Source organism: Opisthocomus hoazin, chromosome 1 (assembly GCF_030867145.1).
Source record: "Opisthocomus hoazin isolate bOpiHoa1 chromosome 1, bOpiHoa1.hap1, whole genome shotgun sequence".
Taxonomy (NCBI): Eukaryota; Metazoa; Chordata; class Aves; order Opisthocomiformes; family Opisthocomidae; genus Opisthocomus; species Opisthocomus hoazin.
In genome coordinates, this window is record NC_134414.1 from 122,866,485 (window position 1) to 122,894,351 (window position 27,867).

Here is a 27,867-nt window from a genome sequence, read left to right on the forward strand (position 1 = left end):
CCCAGGAAGAGCGCAGCACTGAACTTACTGGTACTCCACTTCCAGAGTAGGTAACACAAGTATCAGGGATACAGTGAGAACATCTTACACTAGATTTTGCTTTCGCAGAGAACCTCCCTGTTTGGGAGGGAGAAGGAAGACCTGCCGCAAACTGAGCATCGAGCACCATAGCTACACTGCTCCGTTAATCCCTGACAAATCGACGAAAGTGAGATATGTGGAAGTTACAAGTCGGATACCCGACTGCCATTTTGTCGTTGCCGTAGAGCTGTGCCTTCATGCCAGCTGTACCTGTTACAGCTTTGTCAAGCGGCTGCATCACCTGCCTCGGTGCTACACAGCCTTCGTTTTTAGCAGCTGCAGAATGATGGCTGGGGCTCATGCATAACTGAAAGGCTCTACCACTCCCCAGCATATAGAACAGGCATCTTTTATTACTGAGGAAAGGAAACAGAGTTTACCATTTATTTTTTAATATAATTACAGAAGGAACCCCAGGAAAAAATGTGAGAGATATATATATAGATATATATATATATACAAAATACTTGCAATAAACTCAGCCGCTTACCTGGTACAAAGACCCGGGTATTAAGCTGAAAAGGTCTCACAGAAACCATTTGTGTGCAATTCACTGAATAACAGCAGAAGGCAATAGAAAACATGATTCATAGTATAAGTGCTTAAGTAAAAAATAAACTGAACGATCTGCCCATCAAGAATATAAAAAACGAACTGATGCTAGACATATTTGTTAGTGAAAATTTTTGTTTCCTTTAGAAGGAGTTACGGGAAGTGTCACAGGAGTGAGTCTGTGGTGACGTAGGGAGGTTTGGCACAGTGCAAAAGACAAACCCTTCTCCAGGACGCTGTGCAATCATCAGTCGGGAGCAGAAGTAGAGCATGGGATGGAGGGAAAACGTGCTGGCGCAACTGTCAGAGCTGTGCTGTGGTTGGTAAGGTGGAAACGCATCGTGGTTATAGCAGGCAAGGAAGCACCATGTTGAAAATGAGCAAAGTAAGTACAAAAAAGAGGGTGTTCAGCCTGTGAGAAGCTGGTAGTTTGTGCTGGAAAGAACAAGCGTAGACTGAAAGAAAAGGAAGCATGAAAAACCTGAGACGCCATTGCCTGTACACCGAGTCCTGCAATAAGGTCAGGCTGCTGTTTGGTAAAACTTTCTGTGTCATCTATGTTGTGCTTGCAACCAGAATGCACAAGTGCAAAGAGTGTTGTTTCCTTATCACCCACCTTACCTCCCTTTCTCTGTCAAAAAACCCTCCGCAAGAATGTTCTGAAGTTCCCATTTCACTTCATGCAATGGGAAAGCAGTAAAAAAGCTGATGGGGCAGCGTGAGTCTGCAGGAGTAGAAAGGGAGCAGTGTCTTATTTTTCACTAGTGCCTTGATCCCTGAGCCTCTTGTAGCTCAATCCTCTACAAACCGTTTCTAGCTTCCTCCAGCAATTTCTCCCTCGGTATGTACCTGCTAGAAAAGAGTGAAACGGATGGAGTATTTCTTTGCTGTATCCTAGCAAGATAAGCAGCTTAAGCAATGAAACATCCCAGAAAGACGACAGCATGGTGCTTTCAGACTTTTGTGTGCCCTGCTAACTACACACGCAGACAGAGCAGCGAGGGAATGGGTGCAGCCTGCAATGGGACAGAGCAAAAGAGAACAACAGACCTGTCAAACTCAGGGCAGCGTTCAGTTAGGTTCGTATGCAGAGCTGCTTAGGAAGCTTGTTGGGGCTTGGGGCTTCTTCCTCTTTTCCCCTCAAAATGAGAAACCACTTTTTCCTACACGGTAGGCAAGAATATCACCCAGATCAGATGAGTCCTATCCAGTGTTAGCATCCTGTCCTTCAAGTCCTGGCTGGGTAGGGAGAACGCTGGCAGAACGCAGCAGTCTTCAACGCAAAGTAAATCCCTATGTCGCTGTGAGAGACTCCCAAGAATCTGGAGAGCCCACCCTAACAAGTATTCCTAGGCAAATGTACGAACAGAAGCAGACCTGTATTTATGAAGCGAGGCCCTGAGTTACGTTTCATTACAGTAGATACATGTGAGTTAACCATGGAGTATTAGAGAAGTTTCAATGGGGCTTTACAAGGGTGGGTAGGAAGGAACAAGTATAAAAGCTTGTACATCTGTATGTGCCAAGGTGTGCACACGGGTGCACCATACGCACCACCACGGGCGGGCTGCGCCCTGTCAGATCTGCTCCTGTGTCTCTGAGTGGTTTAATGGCGGAGCTGCGCCTTGGCGCCCGGGTTGGCGAGGCCGTCCTTTCAGGAGAGAAAGGTTACGAGAACTGCCACTGCTGTGGGTGAGCAATATTAGTTAGCTGTTAGGTGTGCCGTCAGTATGTACCGTTCCCTAAAGAGTTCCATAGCACTGAAAATAAGCGTGAGGCATATAGTCCCGCCTCAAGGTGCTTCTCCATGAAAAGTGTGTGCATTATTGCTCTTTAGGGGAGAAGGGAGATGTATCTGTAATGGTCAAGTCCAAATCCAAAGTCCTCCAGCACAAAGAACAGTACTGGCAGATACCCATGCAAGGCTGAATACAAAACAAGTTTTAGCTGCTCCCAGTCACAACGTGGAGGCACAGCCCGACTTCAGGTTGTGTATGTCGGGGTCTGGGGTCTCCCAAAGGCCAGCTCTGCCTTGCTAAAAGGGTAGGTGGGCCTGGGCCACCTGCTAGGGCTCTGCAGGCCCCCTGATTTTCATAAAGGCAGCAGAAGAGCCAGAGGATCCCAAACTCTTGAACTGGTACGCTGGAGCAGTGCGGTGCTGATGACTTTCTTCTGCCCCACTGCAGGAACACGGAGGGTCCTCGCAGCTGGAATTCCAGCGACCCAGTTGTAACGATACCCCCGCACAGCTTCTGTGGCGTAGGCGGGGTTTTGTATTCAGTCACACGAGACTGTGTTGTCAGTCTTCTTGAGCAGAGTTTTCTACTGCTGTCATCCCCTTGCAGAGAGCCAAGGGGTCAACGCAATAAGCATTGCTGTACAACGAACAGTGGGGACTGCGGTGCGGAATACACAGGATAAGAAACCTGAGGGACACAAAGAAAAGATTTTACTCATTTTACCCCCCTTCTTCTTAATCCTAAACCTAAGCCAGAACGTTGCAGAGCTGAGACAAACGGGGACCACCTGCAATGGCCCTCCACAAGATGGCTCCTGTCACAGTAAAGCCAGAGCTGGGCAGGGCTGGGAAGCTCAAGCCAGGCGCTGCGGTGAGCTACAGGCTGGCCCGACGCTGACTGTGCGCACCTTCGGGGCCGTACAGAGGTGCCACCCCTCTGCGATGCGGCCATGGCTAACGAATGTGCTATCCTATTGCTGCGGTGATGGCTAACGAATGTGCTACCCTGCTGAGGCAGCAACAGGGCCCGGCTCAGCGCATCATGCGGTTATGAGGTGACGGCCATCAATATGTTGTCCTAAGGCGCAGCTTCCATCCCTGTCCTCGGGCAGCAGCCGTCCCGGGCGCTGGAGCTGGGAAACACTAGCCACTTGCAGAAAAAGCCTGGCAAACTTTTGTAACAAAAGAGGAATGTGGCAGAATGGATTTATTCAGTAGGTGAACTCCTGCCGCTCCCATCACAAAACCCCCCAGAATTCATGCTAACCAAGGCTCTAGTGTCTGTTCCAGACAGGGCCTTCCCCAGAGGAAACCATGAGTGGGCGGTCAAGTTTGGAAATGAGATGAGCAGCCTGAATGATAGTTTCCCCTCCTTTCCCTCTCAAAAACGTTCAGCTTTTAGATTATTGCAACACACAGCGTGACAAATTCACGACTTCTTGGACCCTACAGCTGTTTACAGCATTACCCTGGCAATTCAGCGTGCTGTGGTGAGAGCAGGAAATGCAGTCACCTGGATAATGATGCCAATAAGAACAGTTAGCTGCTAATCTTGCCTTAAGCCTCTTGACTTGAAAAATGTCCTTTTGGAGGACATGGCCCTGAGCACAGCTGAGCTTTCAAGTCAAAATGAATATACCGCTTTGTAGTCATAAACCTTGGTCAGCCAGAATTTTCCCCAGCCCATCCTTCACAACACCTCATTATTGAAAGTAATTAATTTTAAAATACCAATATTTTCTGGGCAAGTCTTAGAGGGAAACTTTCCCTTCTCCATTCCTCCAGCTGCTGAAGGGAATGGAAATTGTCTCAGAAGTGGTCTGCATAATCTTACTGGGAAAGCTGGAGTCATTCTCTCAATCATTCACCTCTCCCTCACCACCATTTTGTCAATCCTTTATTTCCATCATCAGTGATGTTCCCATGTTTGTGCATCAAATCAGGCACATAGCTCATGCCATCCACGCAGGGCCCATTCTACAGAGAGCAGCTTAGCAGCCTGAGAAATTCAGTCCTATAACATTTTCCACTAGATTCATTTCCAGAAGTTTGAAATAACCCAAACAAAGCAATGCCCCACAAGCAACATGAGCATCATGTGTCTGAGTTGGCAACAGGGCCCTACCGCTTGTATTTACCCTAAAGGACAGCACGCACTCATATTAAAAGCTCTACATGGTTTTGTGAGCTAACATTGCAAAAGAATCTAATAGGATTTGAGAAGCAATTTTGCCAAGAGAAGAACGGTGAAGAAAACTACCTGCAAATGTGATCTGGTCATACAGATGATGTTTCACATGTCACTTTAGAGCTCACGGGTAGCTTCTTACATTCTTTCACACCCTCTTCCACTGAATCCTCAGGCTTACAACAGTGAGAACAGACTGAAAAAGAAGATCCCTCATTAGTATTTGGAATTCCAGAAGACATAAAAGTGCTGAATCCAAGTGTCTTCTTCTACAAAGTAAAGTATAGCTGAGAGGAGAGAAGAAATGAAGGAAGAAGAAACCTTTTAGGTCTAGTTACTTCTGTTTTTCCTTGGCAGGACTAACCCCTGCAGTACATCTGAATATGGCTGGCCCTTAGCCATAGTCTGATCTGATAGAAAGCTCTGTTATATATCAACGTTATCTATATAGTGTCGTATGGATAAAACAGTTCTCATTAGCATAGGGCTAGGGCCTCAGCCTGGCACAAAGCCAGCTTGCTGCATGCTAAGGCAAGGTCAGAAGGGAAATAATGGTAACAGTTACATGTCACTAAATGTGGTTTACCATGCGAGTGAAAGAACGCCAGTGTTAGAACCAGCCAAGCAACTCTTTCGGTGCTTTAAAAGGAGCTCAGATTAAACACATCCCCTTAGTATCTCAGCATCTATGAATGACTTTTTAATAATCCAAAACTAATCTCTCTGTAATATTACAGCAAATTGTACTTGCACAAACTTTACAACATGGATCTTAAGCTATTCTTTAAGTGACCTCTAATCCTGGTCTAGTCTTGGTGCTTTGTGTTAAATGAAGGCCAGAAAAAAAATGTAGAGTTTCCCTTCTTAAATTACTGCAAAGATAAGCAAGTTAGTTAGGCTGTGAGCTCCTCAAAGCAAGGGTTTGTAAACCTCAACAAAGCATCTGCACGTTTTGGTCGCCACCACAATCACGCATCTGAGAACTCTTCTTTCCGTTTTTGCGCTATCTTTCTATTCTTCCCTCCCACACTTCAGCTCTTCGAAGCATGGCTTTCTGAGCTCAGAAACCACTCTTAGCATCAAGGCAGCTCCGGACTCAGCTTTCCATGTGCCAGACCAACAGAGGTACTCTCAGACCTGTTCTGAGCTCCCACAACAGCTCTTGAAAGGTGACCTGTAGCAACACCAGCAGGAAGCACTCTTAGGACAGGTATTTCCCTTCCCAGACAGGTGGCAATGCACAGCAGCACTGAAATGTGACAGCTGTACAAACTGGGAAGTTGGATTGAAACTCTAGCTTCAGTTTTTTACAGTGTATGCCTGGTCTGGGAAGTGGCTGTACAAACCAGCACCACCTGACTCGGCAAATCTACTCCCTGTGCATATTAGGAGAATGGGACTGAAAGGGAAATTGCGTTTTATGCAGCCATGTCCCGTGCTGTTGCAGGTGATCACGTTCTACTACATTGGTATGCTTTTTATGTCTACTTTAAAAGCAATTTTGTTTCTATATAAAAGGCTATCTCAGAATGCTCCAGAATCTTACTAATTTAATGGTAAGGAACCTTTTAATTTCCAGCCTATATTTGTTTAGACCCAAGTCTTCCAATTCTAGTTCATTTTCTCCTATAATTAGAAGTTCATTATCCACACAGCTAACAGCACAGGCTGTGATAAGCTGTGATTTTCTTGGTTTCAACCTGCTTGCTGCTTTCCCATTGACATATTCCCCAGGAAACAGCAGGGGAGAACAAGCATGGGTGTCACAGGGGCATGAGTGGAAAATGAGGAGGTGCACAGGTGTAGCCAAGAGTCACTGCCTTCCAGAAGCTTCCTTTCTTTGTGGTAAAGCGGCAAGAAGAAAATTAGCCCAGCCTGACTCAGTGATCACATTGGCTTTTGAAAGGATGTGGTTGGTGAGGAGGGGAAAAGAAAAATAGCAATGCTACCTCCACAGCTCTGACTTCGGAGTGAACTTGTCTGAAGCTGAAACGGAGGTAGCAGAAGACATAAGCACGACAAACTTGCAGGTGTCCCTTAGTGAACTGAGTCCCTGCTGCCTGGCAAATAACCTCTTTCCAACGGAGGATACCACTGTGACCGTGATGAGCTAAGACGCTCATACTGGTGGCTTCTGCTTCAAGTGGGCTGAACGCAGAGCGCTCTCAGTGTGGGATTCTTGTCTCCAGACTTGACTTCCCCAGCGACCTGACAGAACTTGATTGGGCAATATTTATAATGTGTTGCAAGGCCCGCTGCCTTTCTCCAGGACTGCTTTTCAAAGCTGCTAACAGGGTGTGGATAGGACATCTACTGTGGATAGGACTTCCAATAATACTGGCTGGATGCCTAGCTGCCTTTATAAATCTATTAGATGTCTACCTCCATCTTCAGGGGCTTTCTGGCTAAGTCAGCTTAGACATGATTAGGAGCAACAGCTAACAGATGAGATTTTTTTTTTTTGAGGTACAAAAAAACCCCCAAAACTGCCAGCTAACCCTGAGATGATTGAGGTCCCCTTGCCATTGAAAAACTACTGGAGACATGTCTGGAGTTACTGAACACTTCATGGGGTGGGACAGGGCACCTCACCTGTGCCAGTTTTGGCCATACAAAGGAGACACATCCATCTCTCCTGACTGGGGTTCTCCTAAAAGTGGGACGTTGCTATGCCTAAGTCCTGTCTGTGGCCTTACCGCTATATATTTTTGTAACTTTGGCTCGGTGACTTTTCTGAGGGTTTGTCTAAGTAGGGTATGTAGAGAGATCCCATTCTGAAACTGCCAGGGCTCAGCCGTATCTATCATGCTCACCAAGATTCTTGGCATCTTCAAGCACGTTAATGCATAAAAATGGACCTTTGGGAATCTCTTCAACTCTGTATACCCCTGATTTTGGAAATATCTGCTGTCAAAACTCCCTGTCACCCCTTCACTCTCAAACCTGAACCCTAGTGCTGCCCGCACGCAAAGTATAGGAAAGTCCTGAGCTGGACTTAGATTTTGTGACAGTAGGTGCTGCATGAAAAAAAAAAAAAAAGGAAATGAGAAGGTGGTACAAAAATACCTAATGTGTCAGTATAGTTTCTATAAATGTGTATTTTACATAGAAACTCCACAAGTAGTAAGAGACCACTTCTTGAAAAAGGAGCTGCACTTACCATGCCTTGGGAGGTATCTTGCTGCTAGGGTGATAGCCAAAAGGAAGATGATAATGATGATACTTGAAGCAGTAATGACATTATAAGATGGAAGCACAGTAGGGACAACACAGCTGTTTGTTTTTTCTGAGACAGAAGAAATAAAACATAAATAAAGGGCCAAATAACATATTGGCATTTTCATGTAAGAGCAGGTATGTGAACTTTGGTAGTTCTGGCCAAATTCTCACTCAGATATTCAGCCTGAAAATTTACCTATTCAATAAACAAACAGACAAAACTGGCACCTAAATTTCTTCAATTCCCCCACATTTGCTATGTGCTGAAATTTTTAACACAGCCACAGAACCTGAAATGCTGGATCTTTGTCCAGAACAGGACTGAGACAGGCAATAAACACATAAACTGTTTTTAAAGAAACTGCTTAGGCTTGGTGGAAAAGTCTGAGTCTATATCTAGAAAATTTTTATCCTCAGAGGTACTCTGCAGTTTTTCTTACTGTTTTCACCAGATTTATGCCAAATTTTTTTCCCTCTGAATTCACATGTGATGTAAAATGATGCATTAAATAGACCAGAATAGACCGCGTGGCAGGAAAAGAGTGTTGCGACAGAGTTCAGTTACATTGGGTCTGGACCCTTTGGCTTTTCAGCACTGGAGACGCCCATTCTGCCGCTTGGACATTAGAGTAGATAAGAGGCCGTTCTTGTACAGTACAGGACAACTCTAATTCAACAGGAGGGACAGACTTGGTGCATGTTCATAGGTCTTCAGATTTTCATCATCTGCATCTGGCACAATTAAGCACCACTCAACTTCTGAGACACTAGCCTGATCTGCTCTATAATCTTCCCCTCCATTGTAGGGTTTGCCTCCTACGTTTAGCGGAGGCTGTACTCTGTCTGGAACTCCATGGTCATGAAAGACCTTTTTGGAGGACCATTTGCATCATACCAAAATAGGAGTGGTTCCACATCTTGAAAATCAAAAAGTGGGGCTTTTGTGACTGCTGCTGTCACTGTTGATTGCACGGTCCTCTGGGAATCTGTGTGACAACAGTGTATTACTATTTTTACTTTTTTTGTTGCTCTCCTTTTCTATATGTAGTGTGATATTCACAACCTTCTTCCATTACCATCTCTAGGGACACTATGCACTACATCCAGCAATAACCAATATTCATAAAGCACTAGTTTCTGGCATTTGTCCTGAAGCTGAATGGCATCTCTCCTCATGAGCCCCTTTGATTTTAGTAAGACTGATGAATAAGGCACCTTGATGAATAAGGTACAATTCTCTAGGAAAAACAGCGCTTCTCTAGCTTCCCTTGAAGGTGCCCTTATCTCTTCTACAGTGAAAACATCAGACTCAGAGACATTTCAGAATACTTTTTTTGGTAACAATGTTAATAAAAAATCATTTTGGCATTCAGAATTTTCTTGCAGATCTCCTTCTACTGCAAAATATCTGGACTGTAGTGTGCTGCCTTCCCTCATGCTGTTTCCACTTGTGCCTCAAGCCTTTCAAAGCACGGACTTATCTATTATGTTATCACTTTTAAGCCATGCACAGTGACTGAATTTTTTTCCGTATGAGTTAACCCTATATTAAATATGTGTGTGAAAGCAGAATTTTGTCTAGACCCCCGCTGACAGTTTCTGTCACTGAAGCACAAACAAGCATGCTTGTTAAATGAGGAAATTCTTTTAAAGTGCAGCCTGTGCCTTTTAAGGCACACACATTTGTCAAGTCCCTCCATTCGAATACCAGGTCTGTGCCACGCAACTGGCAGCGAGACTGTGCTGGTACAGAGGGGCACTGAGTGCTGGCAACCCCAACCTGTGGGAGCCACCGAGGCTGACACCACCGCATCACAACGGCATCCAGTTGCCTTCTCAGCCCCACTGTGACCCGCAGTAGAGCGGCAGGAAGCCAGAGCCATCTCTGCTTGTCAGCCACTGTCGTAACTCTCCTCTCCCACCTCTGCTGTCTTATAGTCTTTGGAATATTTTGGTGTGCAGCTCACAGGCGGGATCATTGGGTCATCCTTGCATGAACAGATACATAAAATCTACCACTTTTTCAGAGAGGCAACTCAGCACGTTCAACAAAATGGTTTTGTAACACAAACTATTAATAAAACCTACTCAGAAGCAAACTGGTGGACTTGGTAAGGCCATCGTATTCAACAAAGCAAGAGATGCTGACGTCTTTGGTCACGTTGAGCCACAGTTTGCCAGTGACGTTGTACGGGCTGAGACTGGACTCGGACGCCCAGCTGGCGTTCCACGCCACGGACACGTTGTTGAGGGTTCCAGAGATTTTGGGTTTGGGGAAACCTCCATGAGAAGAACAGCTTACCACCATCTCAGTTGATTCACAAGAATTAGCGGATACTTCTGCTGTTATGTTTGGCTCACTGAAGTCAGCTGAAGCAAGAAAGATTTAGTTACCATTCTGTCAGATTACAGTGAGGGCTGCAGTCCTGATCACCCCCGGCCAAACAAAGACTCGCCCACAGGACATTCTTTCTCTGTCATAATCTGTTTGGCCTTTATTGTGCCTTAGCGTTCTCCCCACAGCCTTGACTGGATATGGCCTTGGCCCTTGCTTCTTCTCCTCTCTGGGCAGTACATGGACTTCATGACTACACCTCTCCAATGCCACCATTTCTTTGTACATACAGCAGTTTGTGGAACAACAGAAGGAATCATAAAACAGGGAGGAAAAATACAGGACTGAATAAAAAACCATATTACAGGCAATGGTAGACAATTTCCTTTTCCTTCCCCTCGTTAGTCCCTTCCTGGCCAGAAGCTCACAGAGGGTCCATCTCTGCTGGGAAAGCAGGCGAGTCCCATGTTGGTCCCTCAGCCAGGATGGCCAACAAGAGACTGAATTACATTTTCTGCATGAGACCCCCTCCAGAAGGCCCAGCTGAGAGCAAGACCCCATCATACTACTAATTGCAAAAATGCGTAGCAATGCACAGGTCATCTCAGGCCATGTTCTCACAGAACTTTTTTCTCATTGCCAAAGATGATTTTCAGAGGTTTCCCATCCACACAGCTTGTTGCATGACTTCCTGCCTGGTCGGATGTATTGCTGTAAGTGTGAGGCTGCATGGTGAAATGGAAGAGAGAACTAATACAAGTGAAGGAGGAGAAGAACGGTGGTGTCTTTTAGCCTGCTTCCCTTTTTCAGTCATGTAGTTCACTATGGTACTGTAAACAGTTGCACTGGTACAACTGAGGATGCCTATGAGTTGCCATAAACAGCCCAGGGTGAGGAGGAGGTGGCAAGGGGTGGCAAAGGCATTATTTAAGGCAACTCATCCACTGCAAAAATCTCCGTGGAACCACATCTTTAGCAAGAGAGGCACCAGTCAGAAAAAAAAACTCAGCATGTGGCTTCCTGGTGGGTGTAAGTCACACCAACACCACTGCTGCCCAAAGGGACCAAAGTCTCCGTCCCACCCCTGCCAGCTGTAGGTCCGTAGCCTGCCCACCCCTCAGGCGCTAGCCCCAGCTGTGGTGAGGCCAGGCAGAGAGCTGCAGTAGCTTGCTCCACTCACTGCAAAAGGACCCTTTTTGGAGCAGCTAAGTTTTTGTCTGCGATTGCTCCCTGCCTGACTCACCATTTGACCGCCTGACTGCTGGGACAAGGCAGACAGCCTTGCGGTCGTAAGGCATCTTCCACAGCTTCTGCTGACCAGGAACCCACAGTCTAGGCTACCAAGTAATCAGTAACTAGGGCAAGAAACTTGCTCAACATTGCATGGCTGACCAGTGGCAGACAAGGGGGTGCATGGATTTCCTTCCAGGCCCACTACCTGTTGAGCAACACGGCATTGACATCCAGTCTAGAAAGTCCCTTCAAACCTCCTAGCCGGCTTCACCAAGGCTCCCTGATCAGGCACAAGGCAGTAACATCTTTCTGCTTCTCTCAGTGTAGCCGGATTCCAGCAGGGGCGAGGGGAGCTTTCCTTTTGCTGAGCCCCGCAATAACTGACCCCACTTTTGCAAAGGGAGCAGAAGTCTACCATAATTATTACAACTGGCCTGTTAAGACAGCAAGGGGATTTCTGGAAGGAAAGAAACTGCAGTATTTGCGGGGAGGAAAGGAGGTCCGTTGTTTCACGTTTTTCAGGCAGTTAACTCCTCAACCCTTATGGCTGGAGAGGGTGCTGGCAGTGCACTTCCCTTTTTTCATATTGGTTCCCCGAAAGATCACTAAATTTATCTCCTTTCGCATATGCCCACCATGCCCTCAGACTGACAGGCAGTGACCAAACCTCAGGAGCTTGTTTTTTTCTGATGAATCTCATTCCAGATGGAAAATGCTCATTTGCTGGCTTGTCTGGAAGATTTCTGGAACTCTCTGCTGCTAAAGGTATTCAAATGTATGTATATATTTATATATGTTACTGGTATCTCTGCTTTTGGCTGAAACCAACCGCCACAAAAACAGTGGTGGAAGTGGAAAATAAAGTCAACGGAACTTTTTGTAGCCTCCAAGAAAAGATTCAGATTCATTTTGAGCAAAGGAACTCGAGTTGTTTCTTTAAGATGAAATGCCTCAAATCTCCAGCTGAGTTCAGCCTGAGGTTGTGGAGCTGCAGCGCAGTGGGCAAGCTGGCCAGCCCCGGCGCAGAGCCTTGGCTCCCCAGGGGCTGGGTGCAGGGCTGAGATGCTGCCGTGGCCAGAGAAGCAGTGCCACCCCATTCCCCTTTCAAAGGCTTGGGTGCTTCCCGTGCATCAAGGGCCTAGTGTCTGCTTTGCCCAAAAGACAGCAGGGGGCAGAGGCGGCCCAGGGCATCCACCAGCAGTAGTACCCGGGGAGGTGTCTGGGGAGGGTCCTTGCCCAAGAGGGAGGCATCAAGGGGGGAGGATGGTGGGCTGGTGGTGGGAAAGGTGGTTTTTCTGTACCTGGGGTAGCTTTGGAAAGGTAAGGAGGGACGCTGGTAGAATGGAAATACAGGGGCCTTAGCACACCTTCCAGCACTCTTTCAGGTTTTCTGATAAAAGTCTATCAGCTATATTATGAATGAAGCTTGGAGGAGTGTCTCTTGCTCCCAGAGACTGGCACGGGAAAGCCTCAGGTGTCAGGACGCAATCCACCTACCTGTGACAAAGAGGGTGACAAGCTCATCGCACACAACAACTGAGTTCTGGGAATATCTGCGGTGCTGAACTACACACTGGTAGGGCCCATTGTCCAGCAGTTCCACAGGGGAGAGCCACAGCGTGAGGTTCCTGGTGTCCATCTCTGCCCGCTTCTCATACCGGTTGTGTTGGGGGATCTTCTTCCCCTCTGCGTAGGCAAGCACTACCTCCGTGGTGTTTTTCTGCCAGTAGACCCGGTAATTATATAGGCTTTCCGAGCTGGGAATTTCGTGACAACAGGGCAGGCCGACTTTTTCCCCCATTCTGCTTTTGACTACTTTCTTCTCCACTGCATAGCCTGTAGGTGGGGGCAAACGAAAGTTAGTGAGACAACAGTGCAGCCTTGCGCCGGGACCTGCTGCACAGAGCTCACCTCTTTCAGCTCCTTCTGTGCACACTAATGTACCTCGTCACCCACCAAGCTGTTACAGCTTCAGCTCTGCACCGAGGGGAGGCCTGCCTTGGCATTGCCTTTTACGTGATGCTCCAGTCCTACTTAGGATCCCGAGCTAGTGGGCACACGATGATTTCTGCATGGATTACCGAAGGCAAAGGCAGGAGAGCTACCTATCCGAACAGAAATTTTGCTGGCCCCTTAAAGAAAACCACACCTCAGAGTAAAGCATTGCCGTTACTCATGTGAAGGGATAAAACCAAACATGCCCAAACTGCTATCTGCTCTGCTCTCCCTTTTCAAAACTTAGTGTCTGGAAAGTCTGTGTCACCCTTCGGTGGGTTCCCTGCATGCCAAACAGGGCCACAGTGGACTATTAGTTCGGGGGTTTGGGGTTTTTTTTTGTAAAATAAAAAACCCCAAACCTTTCAAGATCTCAGAAGCTAGAAGCAACCCTACAATGATGAACAAAAGTTACAGCCACACTGTTATCAGCCTCCTAGTGTTAGCAAATGAACAATTTTGTCTAGTCCAGCTAAAACAAATTTATATTTGCGAAGGTCCATGTGCCTCCCTTGGGATTATTTGCAAACCAGCACAGGCATTCCCCAACTCCTGCCCAGCGACCCTGTCGGTGCCGTACCTAGTATACAGGCATGTGCCTACAATAACAAGCTGAGGGCCTTGTAGGGGGGAAATTAGGCACAACCTTGACCAGGTTAGAAGTAAGCCCCCTGCTGCACACTACACCTATACATGCCGCCTCCGTGATCAGCCCTGCCTTCCCACCCTCCTTCCTCTTCCCAGTGGGCAGGCGCTTGCAGGGGGCTCGCACTCTGGCAGGGAGCTCCGGCTCTTGCTGGAACAGTGACCCAGTACTGACATGCACTCCTGTGCTGCACCAAGGCCCAGGCAGACGGTTGGGTTTTCCTCTGAGTTTGTGCAACCTTCAGGATGATGCTTGTCCCTGCGTACCCTTGCTTTGTCAGTCCAGAAGGTTGGGGTGCTTTACGTGTGCTCTGCTTGCCTGAGCCTCCCTACCTTAGCACCCGCCTCCAGTAGTGGAAGGGGGGTACCGATCTGTTGCACTCCATTGACTGGGAGCAGAGAAACAAGGAAATAGTTGGCCTCAGGACAGGGAAGATTCCAATTCCCTCTTCCTTCCCTGCAGAACAGATGTCAGTAAACACATCTGAGCAAGAAAGCGGGAAAGTCCTGACCAGGCAGTGTGTCACTGGTGGGGAGAGCGCAGCATCAGCCGTCAATGGCAGTGAGGCCCCGTGTGCAAAGCCTCAGCCAGAAACGTGAATCGAACGCTTGACAAAGCTGAGCCCAAGAACTGCCACCCACCTCCAGCAAAGCCTGCCTGATGCTGGCTGACATGGTATTGTCACTGCTAAGGCCCAACCCCAGCCACACCATACACAGTGGGCATAGAGCGAGTGCTCAGAGTGTGACTGGGATGCTGTGACACTCAGATTCAGCTGAAGTGTCCAAAACAGCCACAAGCTTGTTGCCCACCAGGACTCATTGGTTAGCAGTGGCTGTCCTGGTTTCAGCTGGGATAGAGTTAGTTATCTTAAGGGTGGCTGTCAGGGGGATGAGGCCAGACTCCTTTCAGTGGTGCCCAGCGACAGGACAAGGGGCAATGGGCACAAACTGAGGCACAGGAAGTTCCACCTGAACGTGAGGAAGAACTTCACTCTGAGGGTGTCGGAGCACTGGAACAGGCTGCCCAGGGAGGTTGTGGAGTCTCCTTCTCTGGAGATATTCAAGACCCGCCTGGGCAGGCCTGTGCAGCCTGCTGTAGGTGACCCTGCTTCGGCAGGAGGGTTGGACTAGATGACCCACAGAGGTCCCTTCCAACCCCTAACATTGTGAGTCCTTTCAGTAACAGCTGTATTTTGGGTTTAGTATGAGAATGTTGATAACACTGATGTTTTTAGTTGTTGTAATGAAATCAAGGACTTTTTCCCAGTTTCTTATATTCAGCTAATGAGCAGGTGTGCAGGAGGTGGGAGGGAGCATAGCCAGACAGACAGCCAAGCTGGCCAATGGAAATATTCCATACCATAAACATCATGCTCAGTTTATGGATGGAGGTTTGCCCGGCGGCAGGGAGCTGTCTTGCTCTCTTGTTTCCAGGAGCTTGAATCCTCTCTCAGCCAGGAGTTCGAGCTTTGCTTTGGGCTGTGAATCAGTTGTTGGGTGGTGAGAAAAATTGTCTTGTATATAGTTCATTTTGCATATTCATTATTGTCATTGTTAGTATTGTTACTATTATTAGTATTGTTATTAGTGTTTCCTTTGTTGCATTATTAAACTGTCTTTATCTCAACCCATGAGTTTCCCCTTTCGTCCATTTCTCCTCCTGATCCCACCGGGGGGAAGGGGAGGGGTGAGCGAGCGGCTGTCTGGTGCTTAGTTGCCAGCTGCCAGGTTAAACCACGGCAGTGACTTACAGGCCCTTGGACACTGTCACACAGTGGGCAGCGAGACCCCTGCGGCAGGCTGACCTGTGCCCAGCGGCACACCCTGTTGAAGTGCTTTGCAATCCTCCAGTGGCTGGTGCTGGAGGGGGACCAGCAGACCTCAGCCAGAGCCCCGGCACAGACAGACCTTGGGGCAGCATCACGGGCCACTTGCTGAAGTTACGCCCAGACAGAGAGCTTGGGACAGAACATGAAACAAGCTTTCACTCTCCTCCCTTGCAGCACACCTACCCTTGTCCCACTTGCACGCTTTACATTAAATCTGTAGGAAACACACTGAAAAATACTGCAGTGGTCCTGGCAACACTATAGCATGTTTTAATATTACTTAAATAAAATAGAATACGTAATTAAATGAGCAACTTCTCATTTAACTGGTTTCCCTCCACTCAGCCACTTCATTTGTCGGGAAAATTCATTTGTCGGGAAAGATTCAACGACAATCTTTTTCCCCCTACTACCTGTACTTCCCCTTATAATGCATCGCAGGCTCTGAGCAACCAGACTGGGGCAGACCAGGAGCCCACTCAGCCCGCTGACCTGTGTCAGCCCACAACTGGTAGCAAAATGGTGGAGAAAAGAGTTCTTCCACACTGCAAGGGATAAGAACTGCCATAACCTGCGAACCTTTGGCAGCCAGGAATTTAGGGATTTCTTGACATCAGCTGTTTAATTGCTACTGCTAGACCTACCCTTCAGGAATAGTTCTTGCCCCTTCAGGAATGCATGTGTATTTTCGGCTTCCACAACATCCTGCGATGGTGAGTTACACAGTTGGATTACATGTTATGTGAAGAAGCATTTCCTTCTGTTCCTCTTAAAAGCAGCCCACCTTAGGCTATGATTCTTGAAGTTCCTCCTCCTGCCTGTCTGCATGCATTTGTGTGTGTGTGCTTTCCCTCAACCACACCTTCGCTTGTTCTCACAGTTCAGCTCTTACTATGGCTGGAGAGACGTGGAAGAGCAGCTGGTCAAACTTGGGGATTGTGGAGCCTAATAGATAATTTTCTATTTTCTTTTGCAGCAATAGGGGAAGAGTAGGCGTACAGTAAATGTCAGGGTGACATCGCATCATGAGTTGGATGAGGTTCTCAGCGCCTTGCCCCGAAGAGTCTCCTTTGCAACCAAAAGGAGAACAAAAACCTTCTTGGCAGTACATGTGCAGAGGCTGGAAACTCCTGCTGATGTCACATCTACCCTTAAAAGGCTCTGCACCCTTGAAACTGCAACCTGAATGCTGCAAGCCTGAAGGAACCAAAGTCCACAAAGAGTCATTCAGCCTCACAAAAGTCCCCTTTCATTTTAAAGGTGAACTGCAAAGCAAAAATGAAAATTGAGTTCCGTTCCATTTCTGTGCGGAATGCTCTCCGTAACCAGGCTGTGGGGGAGGTACTCACCGTGGAAATAATTTTTAATTGTTTTTCTAGAAAAAAACATCCCTGCTCTTCCCACCCCCCCTGAAGCCCACCCCCTCCCTAGGTTGTGCACGCACGTTACTCCATCACCGGAAGCCCGCGGCGTGTGGCAACGCTGAACTGGTGAAAGGGCTGACTTTCTGTTCCTTGGTCAGAAAAACCTGTTTCATTCAAACTACACCTGTGCTGCAGATGCCCCATACGGCAGGGCTAACTGGAACGGAAAGGTGAGTGTAGAGGAAAACTGTCCTTTCTCGTTTGCTCTGAGAGCCAGCAAGCAGGAGAGCTGCCGAGCCCATCTCCTTATTTCCTTCATTCCTTGCCCAAGCCACGTTTCAGAAGTTCCTTGGTCACAGAGAGCTTGGTTATCCTGACCACACGTACGGGAGAGCAGATTGCCTCTGGGACAGAAGTCCTGCAGAGACGTTTGGTAGTAATAGACCAGGCCACGCTTTAGAGGAGTGGCACTGAACTATTGGAAACCTTCAGGTAATTCCTGGTGAACAGAAACCCCAAAGCCATTCTCTTTCCCCTCCGTTCCCCATTTCTCTGCCCTTCTGAACTGCTTTGCCTTTTTTTGAGCTTTCCATGTGTTACCTCGCTTTGCACACAACCCACAAAGCAATGCACATGAAGGGAAAGGTTCTTCTTGGTGGGTCTGGAGTCCTTTGCTCCCTCCTTGTGTAAGCAGCAGCTAAGACAGAGTGCATCTGCACATTTTTGCGCGCCGACAGTCCTGCAGAAAGTTCTGAGGCGTACTGTCGGTGGCCCTCCAAAACCTGGAGGGTCAAAACAGCCTTGCATTACTTTTTTTCCCCACAAGGTCCCCTGTTTATCTTTGGAACAGTGGCTGGTCTTTCTACTCTTAAATTATTAGCATCACTGACTTTGCTAAGGACCATGCACCTGGGACTCCTGCTCTGCCAGGGCACCGTCACCTTTCTCGCCTTCGGCCTGCATGTAGGCTGGAACAAGGGACTTCAAGCAGCTCTGGGAGGTGGTGCACACCACGTCGACGGTGAGGCAAGGGCACTTCTGGTAATCAGGCAGGGCCAGCTGAGGAAAACACGTCTCACGGAGCTGTAGCTTTCTCCTGGTGGCCGTCCCCTGGGGTCACTGCGGGAATCACACCCAACAGTCCCTGGGTAATTCTGCAGCTCGGGCCCCTCGTTTTCTGTGAATAGCACATTTGCCCCAAACTTGCAGGATTTATCCTTTGAGGACAACATTATATTTTGTGGGGGTTTCCAAGAAGACAAGTAATCAGTTGAAAAGTGTAGAAATTTTGAAAAGCTGAATCTTTAAAGGATCATTAACTCTCCAATGGTCTTTTCTTTATCCCAGGGGATTTTACCAGTGAGGAATCAGATTCTCCCAAAGCTTTCCATAGAGTTAGAATTCAGCAAACGTCCTGTGCCACGCTGGAATACATGAAGAAATGATTTGTATTTAAGCTAAATCAGTGTTGTGAGACTGTGAATACACTGATCACAGAAAAGACCCTATGGACATGCCCTGATAACATCTATGTGGAGACACTGTGGCATTTCAGCAGCACATAAAATCATTGCCTTTCTTTCTGTTTTGCTGTAACGACCCTGTGAAATGAAAAAGATGGGGTGAAACTGAGAAAAGTGGGTGCTGGCAGGCCTTGGTGACCATCCTCTTTAAGGAGTCCGTGACTGCGTATCAACTTGGGCACGAGTGCCCGGCAAGCCTCCTAGGCTCCTTCTACCCAGACTCCGCTTCAGCAAGTGGAGGCATGCACAGGGAGGTCTCCACACGCAGAGAACAGAGGAGCCGCCCCTTCCCCTTGCACAGCCCCGAGCCCAACCTTCCGCTCACAAAACCACAGGCCTGCTGCCACCCTTCAGCTGCTCTAAGGCTGCTCTGGCAACACGCAAAGCAAAGCAAAGCAGCTGCAAACCCAGTTTGCTTCACTCATGTCACAGTGACCTCTTGCAAGGTCGTGTTCCCTTACTCCTCCCAAATGTGGTGAGAGAGAGGAGCAGAAGAGAAGGTGTCCCGAACAAAAACGATGATGTACTTCTTTTGGCAGTAGTTCTACTCAGTCTCATTTCCCTGGACCCAGTCACGCTAGTCAGGCACACCAGCCGTCATTAAGTGACAGGATTAATCCTAGTTTATGATAACATCATGGGTTGCCTGAGGTAGGGAAACAGTTTAAAGAGGCTTTTCTAAATTTCAGCTCTGCTTGCTTTTGCACGGTAACCTTGTGGAGCCCTGCTCGGAGTGGTACAGCAAGGGCATGGCACCCCTTATGTGGCTTTATGCGCTTCCCATCTTCACTTTGCCACATTGCTCCTAAGCAAAACAGTAACCTTGCTTCACCCAGCTCTGTATGGTGTGATCTGGCATCAATTATAATATCCCCATGGTGTTTTGGTGCCTGACTCCTTCAGCAGGCTTTGTTCCATTTTAATGCTGTTTTGTTTCACATGCAAAGCCTTTAGTGAAGAAATCCTTGAAATCATGAAGCGGCTGTGAAAGCCAGAGGACACTTCCCTGCATCTGTAGACAGAAATACAGGCCATCTTTGGGGGTGTGCACTAATCCCTTTTTTTTCCCAGCAGTATGTTAACTTGAGGCCCTATTTATGACAAATTAAATTATCAGTCATCTTATTTGCCTCCCGGAGCATACTTTGAGAAGCAGTGATGTCCTGCAGGTTCCACTCATTTTGGAGTGGTTCACTGGGTGCTCACAACACGTGCTGTTGCCCGACGTGGGCCCAGTTTCTTAGACACGCACTACTCTACCCCTGCTGAAGCCCTCCCTCCAACTTTTTTCCTTTGCAGGTTGCAGACCGAACGCTCTGCTTTCTCCAGTCTTGACTGCAGCTCACCAGAAAGCAGATTTCACATCCCTCTGACGGCCCTTTTGCCACGAAAGCCAACAAGGCAACCCAGCCAGATGGGGAATGAAAGGAAGTACTGATACTGAATCATGACACTGTCAAAAACCTGGCTTCAATGGGAAGGAAACTCCATTAATCACAAAGAAGTTCCATGATCTGCAATTAGAAACCGAGAAGACGAAAGGGAATCTAAAATACTTTGGTAAAGGGGCTGGGGCAGCTCCAGCCAGCCGATACCCCTCCCTCTTGCTCCTGTGCTGCCCAGCTCATACCAGTTTCGGTACTTCTTGAGATAAAGATCTACTCCTTTCTGAGTCACCACCACTGCCCCGGCTGGGACAAGCCCACCGCCTGGGTATGTCCAGTCTGCTTTGTTTATAACATGAGTAAGATTGCAACTCTTCACAAGTCAGTTGGCAAATTTCTAATCTTAGCACTAGCCAGGAGGTCAGATCCAAGCCAGGAGCTGGAGATGAGACGCCAAAGTACTTGGGGAGTGAGGACTATATTGTGTCTTAAGATCTTCCCCTTTGCTGCGGAGCCTTCCTCATGAGTGTTGCTCAGGGAGGAGAGAAAGGAGGGCTTGCTCATCTCCAGCGCTGCATACCGGCAGGGACACCAGCAATGGGGACAGAAGGGCACCTGTGACTTGGCGAAAGGAGCAAAGGGGAGAGTCTTTCTGAACATTCCCCCTTTCTCCGTTCCCAGCACGTGGAGTGGGTGACCCTGCTAGAATAAAAAAGGGCAGGGGGGGACATTAAATCTGCATGTCCTCAGAGGATTTGCATGTGTTAGTTCCTTTTGAGATCAAATTCCTGCAACTGGCTCAGCATTCTTACGATTTCTCAGTTTGGTGGCAGAAACTAGATGTGGCAGTTGCGTAAGACAGGCCTTTGGGGGGAGATTTGTCATACACAAAGGCAAAAATTAATTTGTTAATTTTTTCCCCTGCAGACTCTGTCCCTTGCTGACTGGATCACTTTGCACTTCCTCTATATTTATCTCCCAGCTGAAGATGTTCTCAGACCATTTTCCTAATTCCTCCAGTACTGCTGCCATGCATACTGCTGTCCTCTCAGCACAGCTTTTGCAGTTGAGGTCTTCCCCACTGCTTAAGGCCCCAGTTTTCTTCAGTGCTTGCTAAATCTTGCTGCCCCGCGTGTTGCCCAAGTAGCCAGCCCACTCCTGAAACTAATAGAAGGTGAAAGTGCCCAGTAACCAGGAAAATCAAGTATAATACCTCTCACATGAGCTCACTCAAAATTAGAAAAAACACTTTCTTTTTTTCTTTGCTTCTGAAGTACTTGCCCACAGTCATAGCAATATCCACCAGTGCAGCTAACAATGCTACAGGCCTGCCAGCCATTAACTTGCTATAAAAACGTAGTCACTAACTCACGAACGCTCTGCAGATGACAACCTTGACAATAACCCCACAGCTGGAGGACTGGCAGGAGCAGGGATTAAACAGCCCTACATATGAGTGCAGCATGGCAAACGGTAATTAACTGAAGGATGACTAAGGAAATGAGACCAAAGCGGTCCAGAGGTGTCCGAAAGCTACAAAAGCTGCAGAGGGAGCAAGATGAAAGCTTTGGGCAGGGGCCACTGAAGGCACTGGCTGGGAGCACCACGGGGAAGGGCAGCCTGGGGAAGGGGCTCTCTCGGCTGGCAGGGAGCAGCGTCTGACAGCGAGGTCTGTTCAGTCTGAAGCACTTCCCCCTGCGCAGGGATGAAATTCTTGTCTGCCAGGCGTTTAAAACTACACCGGAGGTACTTGCTATGGCGAGAGCAGCAGTGCGCAGAGAGGCTTGCCTCGATGGTCTTTTCTAACAACTCGTTGTATGATACGGTAGCATGCTGGGCTCGCCAAAAGGTGAACGTCTTTTGAGTGCAGTATAGCTAGAGATGCCACCATTAGCCAGCAGTCAGCACTTTTATTTTCAGCCAGGGAGTCCCCTGGGACCAATGATATTTTAAAAGCATAACAGTGAAAAAGCAGAAGCAAAGCCAGTGGCATTTCCGCATTGGGAAAGATTTACATATTCTCAAATGACCTCCTGAGACTCCCGATGGTGATGTCCCTCCAAGGGGACAGAACAGCTACAATTAAACATAAAGTTCATCTATTTAAAAACAAAACCAACCTCCTTTTGCCAACTAAGCAGACTCCACTGCGTTCAGCACATTTACCTTGTCACTTCATGAATAATACCACATCTACATGCGTGCAGCGCTTACAGTAGGAAACACACGCTTAAAAGGAAGGAGAGTTTCTCTGAATGTGGAAATTCTCCTCCAGCATGGCATGACCTTGAGGTGCAGCCAGACGACAAAGTAGCATTGGTCTCAAGTCTTCCCAACACAAGCAGAGGGTATCTGGCTCCTCTATCCCTTCCAACCCCACGTGCTCTCACTGCTTTCCTTGCAGGGGTCTCCAGAGGCTGGCTCAATACGCCACATTGGTGTAAAACAAAGGGAAAAAAAGAAACTTTCTGCTAAGCTGGAAGGCAAATTAGATCACCTATGGATCAGATACGCAGCACTGCAAAGGAGAGGAGGATTGCACAGCCAGAACCAGAGGCGAGAGGAGCAGGATTGCACCTTTGGGTCATGGTTTAGTAGGCATGGTGGTGTTGGGCTGATGGTTGGACTTGATGATCTTAGAGGTCTTTTCCAACCTTAATGATTCTATGATGATTCTATGATGATTTCAGTGGCAATGACCTGTTTGGCCCCCTCAGCTCTGCAGCCTGTCTGCATCCCCCACTGGAGTACACAGTGTTGGGTGCAAAAGCAAACTGGCACTCAAGAGAGCGGGCTGACCCTCCCAAAAGACTAACTCATCACAAGCGAGGCAGAGGGATAACTCCATCAGTGGCAGCCTTCACCTGTGCCAGATTAATTACGCACATTAAACCACGCTTGTAACTCAGAATTGAGGCAGCAACGAGCAGCAAAGGTGTGAGGGTGTACATGGTGGCAACTTCTGCTGGTAACCTACCGCAGTGTGTAAAAACTTCAGCCTCAGACTTTGCATGTGTAAATGCAGAAATGTCTGACATTCACATTGCAATAAGGTTAAAAATGCCTCAGTGATCCAAGAAATGCAAAAAAGCTGTTGCCCTCAGAGTAATGTGAGCTCACCAGAGCTATCTGGGTTCATTCTCGTCTAACTGGAAAAAGGAAACGACGTGGGTGAAAGGAGTGCTTGACCAGTAGCTCTACGGACTCAGCATGCAGGCATATAACTGTATAAGAATGTAGCTTGTCTATGTTTAATTTCCTGTGTTTTTTCTAAAGAACCCTTTCATTTAAAAAAACATAACAGAATAAGTAAAACAGAGTCTATAAGCAAAAGCAGGAGCCTTTAGTTGGGTTTCTGTTTCTGCAGACAAGTTGTTACCGCAGGTTTCACTCTGGATAGACAGACAGAAAAATGAGTTCCTTAGTTCTGCTGCTCTTGTTTTTGAACCAAAGACACATCTTTTCTGCATGTCTGGAACAGGAGGAGACAGAAACTCATTCGAAAAAAGAAATTAAAATACCAGCTGAAGGCAGCAAGAGCAATAAGACAGAAACTCAATTTGCATCCAGTGACCAAGTGGGCAAATCTGGTACATAAAGAAAAATTCCTGCCGTATCCGCCATGAAATCTGCCCTAAGCACAACCCATGCCCGAGCCAGCATGGAAATTAGACGCAAAGCACCTAAAGCTCATTGCTAGATGCTTCAATATTTGGGGGTGGCCACAAAACAGGGAATCTTTCTCGTTCTCAACCCTCTTTGTCCCTTTCTGAAACGCAGCCCCACTCCGAGGTCTTCATTGGCAGCAACACGTGAGAGGGGATTCCCGGAGCGAGCTATTTGTGAGCCAGTGCTCGCTCGCAGTGCGGAGGGAAGTGGATATGCCACCCCCTCCCAACTCTCCAATAACTCAGAAAAGTTGTAGGGATTTTCCTCAAAACTTCCCAAAAAATTCACCACTGGGAAGAAACCAAGAACTAGATGGTCCCCAGTCAGATGAAAAAACTCCCGGGAAGCATGAAAGGAATACTCCATAGACAAAAAGCTGGGCTCTCTGGGGTGCCTACAATCACTGCCTACGCCAAGTTTGCACACAGAGCAGGGAAAGGTCGCCCTGAGTGACTTTTAGCAACATTTTCCTCATACAACAAATTGGGACTGAGAACATCCTGATATTCATAGGTAGCAGTGAAGGAGCAATGGCAGGAGAAAAGCAAGCCCTTGGGGATACCAGCAATGCCTTCAGATCGTAAATAAATGAGTTTGTGCTGTAATCAAGGCTGTTCTGACACTTTTCCACTGTGCTGAGACAGCAGCATGTTCATGCACATCAGTGTCTCCAGCAGCAGATGACATCTCAGAAGCAGCTCTAAATCATACTGCCATTTCAGTGGGTCACTTCAGGTGAACCCCAGAGTACCAATATTCAATTCAAGGGGAAACAAATGTATCTACGTAGCTTGGGCAAACACAATTTCCTATGAAATACAACTTTCAAGTCCTCCTTTTTAATGAAGAAGCTCTTAAAGCCGCCTTCTGCTGCCATGTGAAAATTCAGCCTGGCATTCCACTGTTTCACTCACGTAGGGCATACGGAGGGCACCGGCTTTCATCCTAGCACGCTACTTGACCTTTCAGAGTTCTACGGTACAGAGGTGTGCAAGCACCAGGAAACCTGGGCTAAACCCGAGGATGCAAGAGGATGCACCCGAGGAGCCACAGGCTCCAGGTGCCAGCTTTGAGTGTGCCTTGATGTGGTCATGACCAGGCCCACATGGGGTCAGTTCTGTAAACGCTGGCCTTGGTGACTCACTTAACAACGCGTGGGAATTCACTGGCAGGGCCACGTCAGGCACCCTTTCCGGGAGAAGTTGGTCCTTGTGGTCCCTGTGGGTGACCTAGGGAAGGCATCGTCTGCAAGACCCAGTAAAGCTTTTACAACCACTCTTTTGTGTTTACTGCAGCATGTATTTTCAAGGGTTGCTAATGTAGGAATACCTCTTTTTGGAGGGAAAGATGGTAGGGTGTGTATGCCTGCATACAGAGGGAAAAAGAAAGCACATCCGATGTGCTGCCCTTATCAGCCTGCTAAGCAACCCTCTCCTGAGGCGGCAGGACTTCCACAGACTCATTGTGTGGGAAGCATCTAACAATTATACCCCAAAAGCTGATATAATGCTTTCAAAGAAGCTTTCTTTCCACTCCGCCTCTTGCAGAATTAAACCCCAGAATTTTGTAATCGATCAGATTTAGAGAAGTCAGCCTTCTCAGAAACAGGATGACCAAATCCTGCTGGTGTATGGATTTGTGCTTTGTGTCTCCCAGGCACCTCTCCCCCCACCTCCTAACCCATTCCCAAGCTCTCGGTGCCAACATGCTCCTTACAGCCCCCTCGCAGCTGCCTCCTGCCCTTTCTGTCGGCTGGGCACAAGGAGGGGCAGCGCAGGCTCCAGCTCTGCCTCCCTGTCAAATTTGGTTGAAAGTGGGCAGGGGATTAGGAATTTATGAGCAGGGGCCTAAAGAAACAGGTGGAAAGATGGAAAGCAGGAGAAACTCTCATTCCCTTAGAAAGCCATATGAAAAAAGTACAACTGCAGGAACATCAAGTTTTCTATTATCAAAAACTCCTGTTTCTAGTACTGGATATTATCATGCATCAGATTGTATGTCCAAGTATTGCTCATCTTTGGTCTTGGAATCAACACCCTTTTTGGAGAATCTACATGACTGGCTAAATACCAGATGCTCACAATTACATTAATAACGTACCAGAAGCTCTTACAGTACGAGAGAGAAACAGTTCTCCACATGACGAATTTTTTGCCCATTACAGTACGGACAAAATACATCTGTGCCTGGCACATGCTTCACAAGCTCGAAGGTAGGGCAAGGAGTGCAGGGGAAGACAGGAGAGCAGAGGCCTCATGAGCGGTGTTTGAGGTGGTTGCTTTCTTTACGAGTGAGCTCTGCGATTCAATCCCTGTTAAATTCTCCGAGTTTTGTTTTAAGATTCTGAGACTGAAACTCCAAATGAAACTCAGGATCAAGTATCTCCCAGTTTCACAACATCAGCATGATAAACTCCTAATTTTGCATCACTTGAGTTTTAATCAAAGCCTCTGTTCAGCCCAGGTCTGGTCCAGAGTATCGTTAGCTGCAATGAAACACTAAAATTGCCATTAAGCACAACCTATTTTGCATCCATAACAAACCCCAGCTGAGAAGTGAGTTTTGTGTGGTTTCAAGGTTAACACTTCACACAGCTGAGAAGACTCATCCCAAGCCTCTTGAGGTTGGGGCACGGGGGGACACGGATGGACAGACAGACCTGTGGACTTCAGCAAGCTTTGCGGCAGGTCCTTGGAGAAGGACGGGGGACAGCCCTTGCAGTCTTCCGACGGGGACTTGTGTTGTTGAAAAAAGCTGCCCAGGCGGCGGAGAGCCCTCTGGCCTGCCCTGTCTTACCCATCGCGCACTCACTTTTAGCCATCCAAAAAACTGCAGAAACCACCCCGCCACCAACACAGAAGCCTGAGGGGCCACACCATGTGCTCCCCGCAGACATCAGCTGCCCCGAAAACATCCTCCTTCCTCTCACCTCAGCTGGGTTGGGTGGCCCCCTGACCCCTCTGGGAGCTGGCAGCCTGGCGCGACTGGGCTGGGGAACCGAGAGCTGACGGGTTCTCAGCGCTTGCTGCCATGGTTAGCAGAGCCAGCCACCCCAAACCCCGGCCCAGCCTCAGCCAGAAGACACCAGAACCAGTGCCCTGGGGGCCGCCATCCCCTGCCGACTGGCACAGGGGTGCTGCCACCCTCTCAGCCCTAGCACACCCCCTCCCGCGCTCCCACCCCAGCCGCTCCCGCTTACCTAAACTCAGGCAGAGCAGCACGAAGAGCCCAAGTCCCAGCCAACTCCTCAAGGCCAGCGCCGGCGGGGCGGCGGGCAGGCACGCCATCTTCCTGTCGCTCCTGGGCCGGGGGGAGAGGGCGACAGGGTCAGGGGAACGGCGCCCGAGGAGCCACAGCACCCGCCGCCGCACCCTCCTCCTTCCTGCCCGCTGCCGCCCCAGAAAAACCACCAGCACAAGCCTGGGCCGGCCCGCTTCCCTCGCCGGCACCCCGGGGTACCTGCGGCCCTGAGGCGGGGAGCAGGCAGGGGGCTCAGTGCCGGGCCACGGGCGCCCGGCTCCTGCCGCGGGGCCGCCGGGACGCTGGCTGCCCGCCGGGGCGCGGGGGAAAGCCGGGCGGCGGGCGGGCGCTCGGCCTCATAAGCCGCCTCACGCCCGCCCACGGCTTCCTCACGGGCGTGCGTCAGGCCGGGGCGCCGCCTTCGCCCCTCGGAGCCGGCCTGGGCGCGCCTCGAGCGAGGGGGCAGGGGGCCTTGGACTGAGGGGCAGAAGTGGGCCCTGCCCGCGGGCGTCGAGGCCGAGGGCCGGGCAGCGCCGGCACCGGCGGGGCTTCTCGGGTTGGGGCTTAAAACGCAACGGAGTTAAACAGTTGACGCTACTGTGGGAGTAATCCTGTAAAATTGTGTTTGAAATTAATAAAACCCAAAACATACTATTTCAGGCTCAACTGGATGTAATCCGTCAAATTCAGTCACATAAAGAAAATTTAAGAAAGACGGCTTAAGCTGCGCGTGTTGGCCAAGCGCCCGCACAGGGAGCAGCCACCGGCCGTGCCACCATGGCTCCAGACAGCACAGAATTATGGAATGCTTTGGGTTGGGAGGGACCTTCAGACGCCATCCAGCCCAACTCCGTGCCATGAGCAGGCA

At 48.6% G+C, this 27,867-nt stretch overlaps 1 protein-coding gene across 1 annotated transcript; it reads right to left on the reverse strand.

Annotated features, from left to right (window-relative positions):
* Positions 1–427: 427 nt before the first annotated feature.
* CD80 (CD80 molecule) lies at positions 428–27,309 on the reverse strand. The gene is made up of 7 exons (XM_075434430.1): positions 27,219–27,309; positions 26,959–27,059; positions 12,844–13,182; positions 9,867–10,148; positions 7,720–7,845; positions 4,632–4,755; positions 428–3,059 (listed from the first exon to the last, which is right to left on the reverse strand). Exons 2-6 carry the CDS (start codon positions 27,044–27,046, stop codon positions 4,649–4,651), a joined length of 942 nt encoding a protein of 313 aa, XP_075290545.1. The 5' UTR covers positions 27,047–27,059; positions 27,219–27,309; the 3' UTR covers positions 428–3,059; positions 4,632–4,648.
* Between the last annotated feature and the right edge of the window lie 558 nt (positions 27,310–27,867).

Bases quoted from the DNA above. Each gene is read 5' to 3' on its own strand.
- CD80 (XM_075434430.1), bottom strand. From the start codon at position 27,046: ATGGCGTGCCTGCCCGCCGCCCCGCCGGCGCTGGCCTTGAGGAGTTGG. The intron at 10,149-12,843 runs GTAGGTGGATTG...TTCTTGCTTCAG, and splicing joins TGTCACCCTCTTTGTCACAG to CTGACTTCAGTGAGCCAAAC. The intron at 7,846-9,866 runs GTAGGTTTTATT...CTTCTGTCTCAG, and splicing joins GTCCACCAGTTTGCTTCTGA to AAAAAACAAACAGCTGTGTT.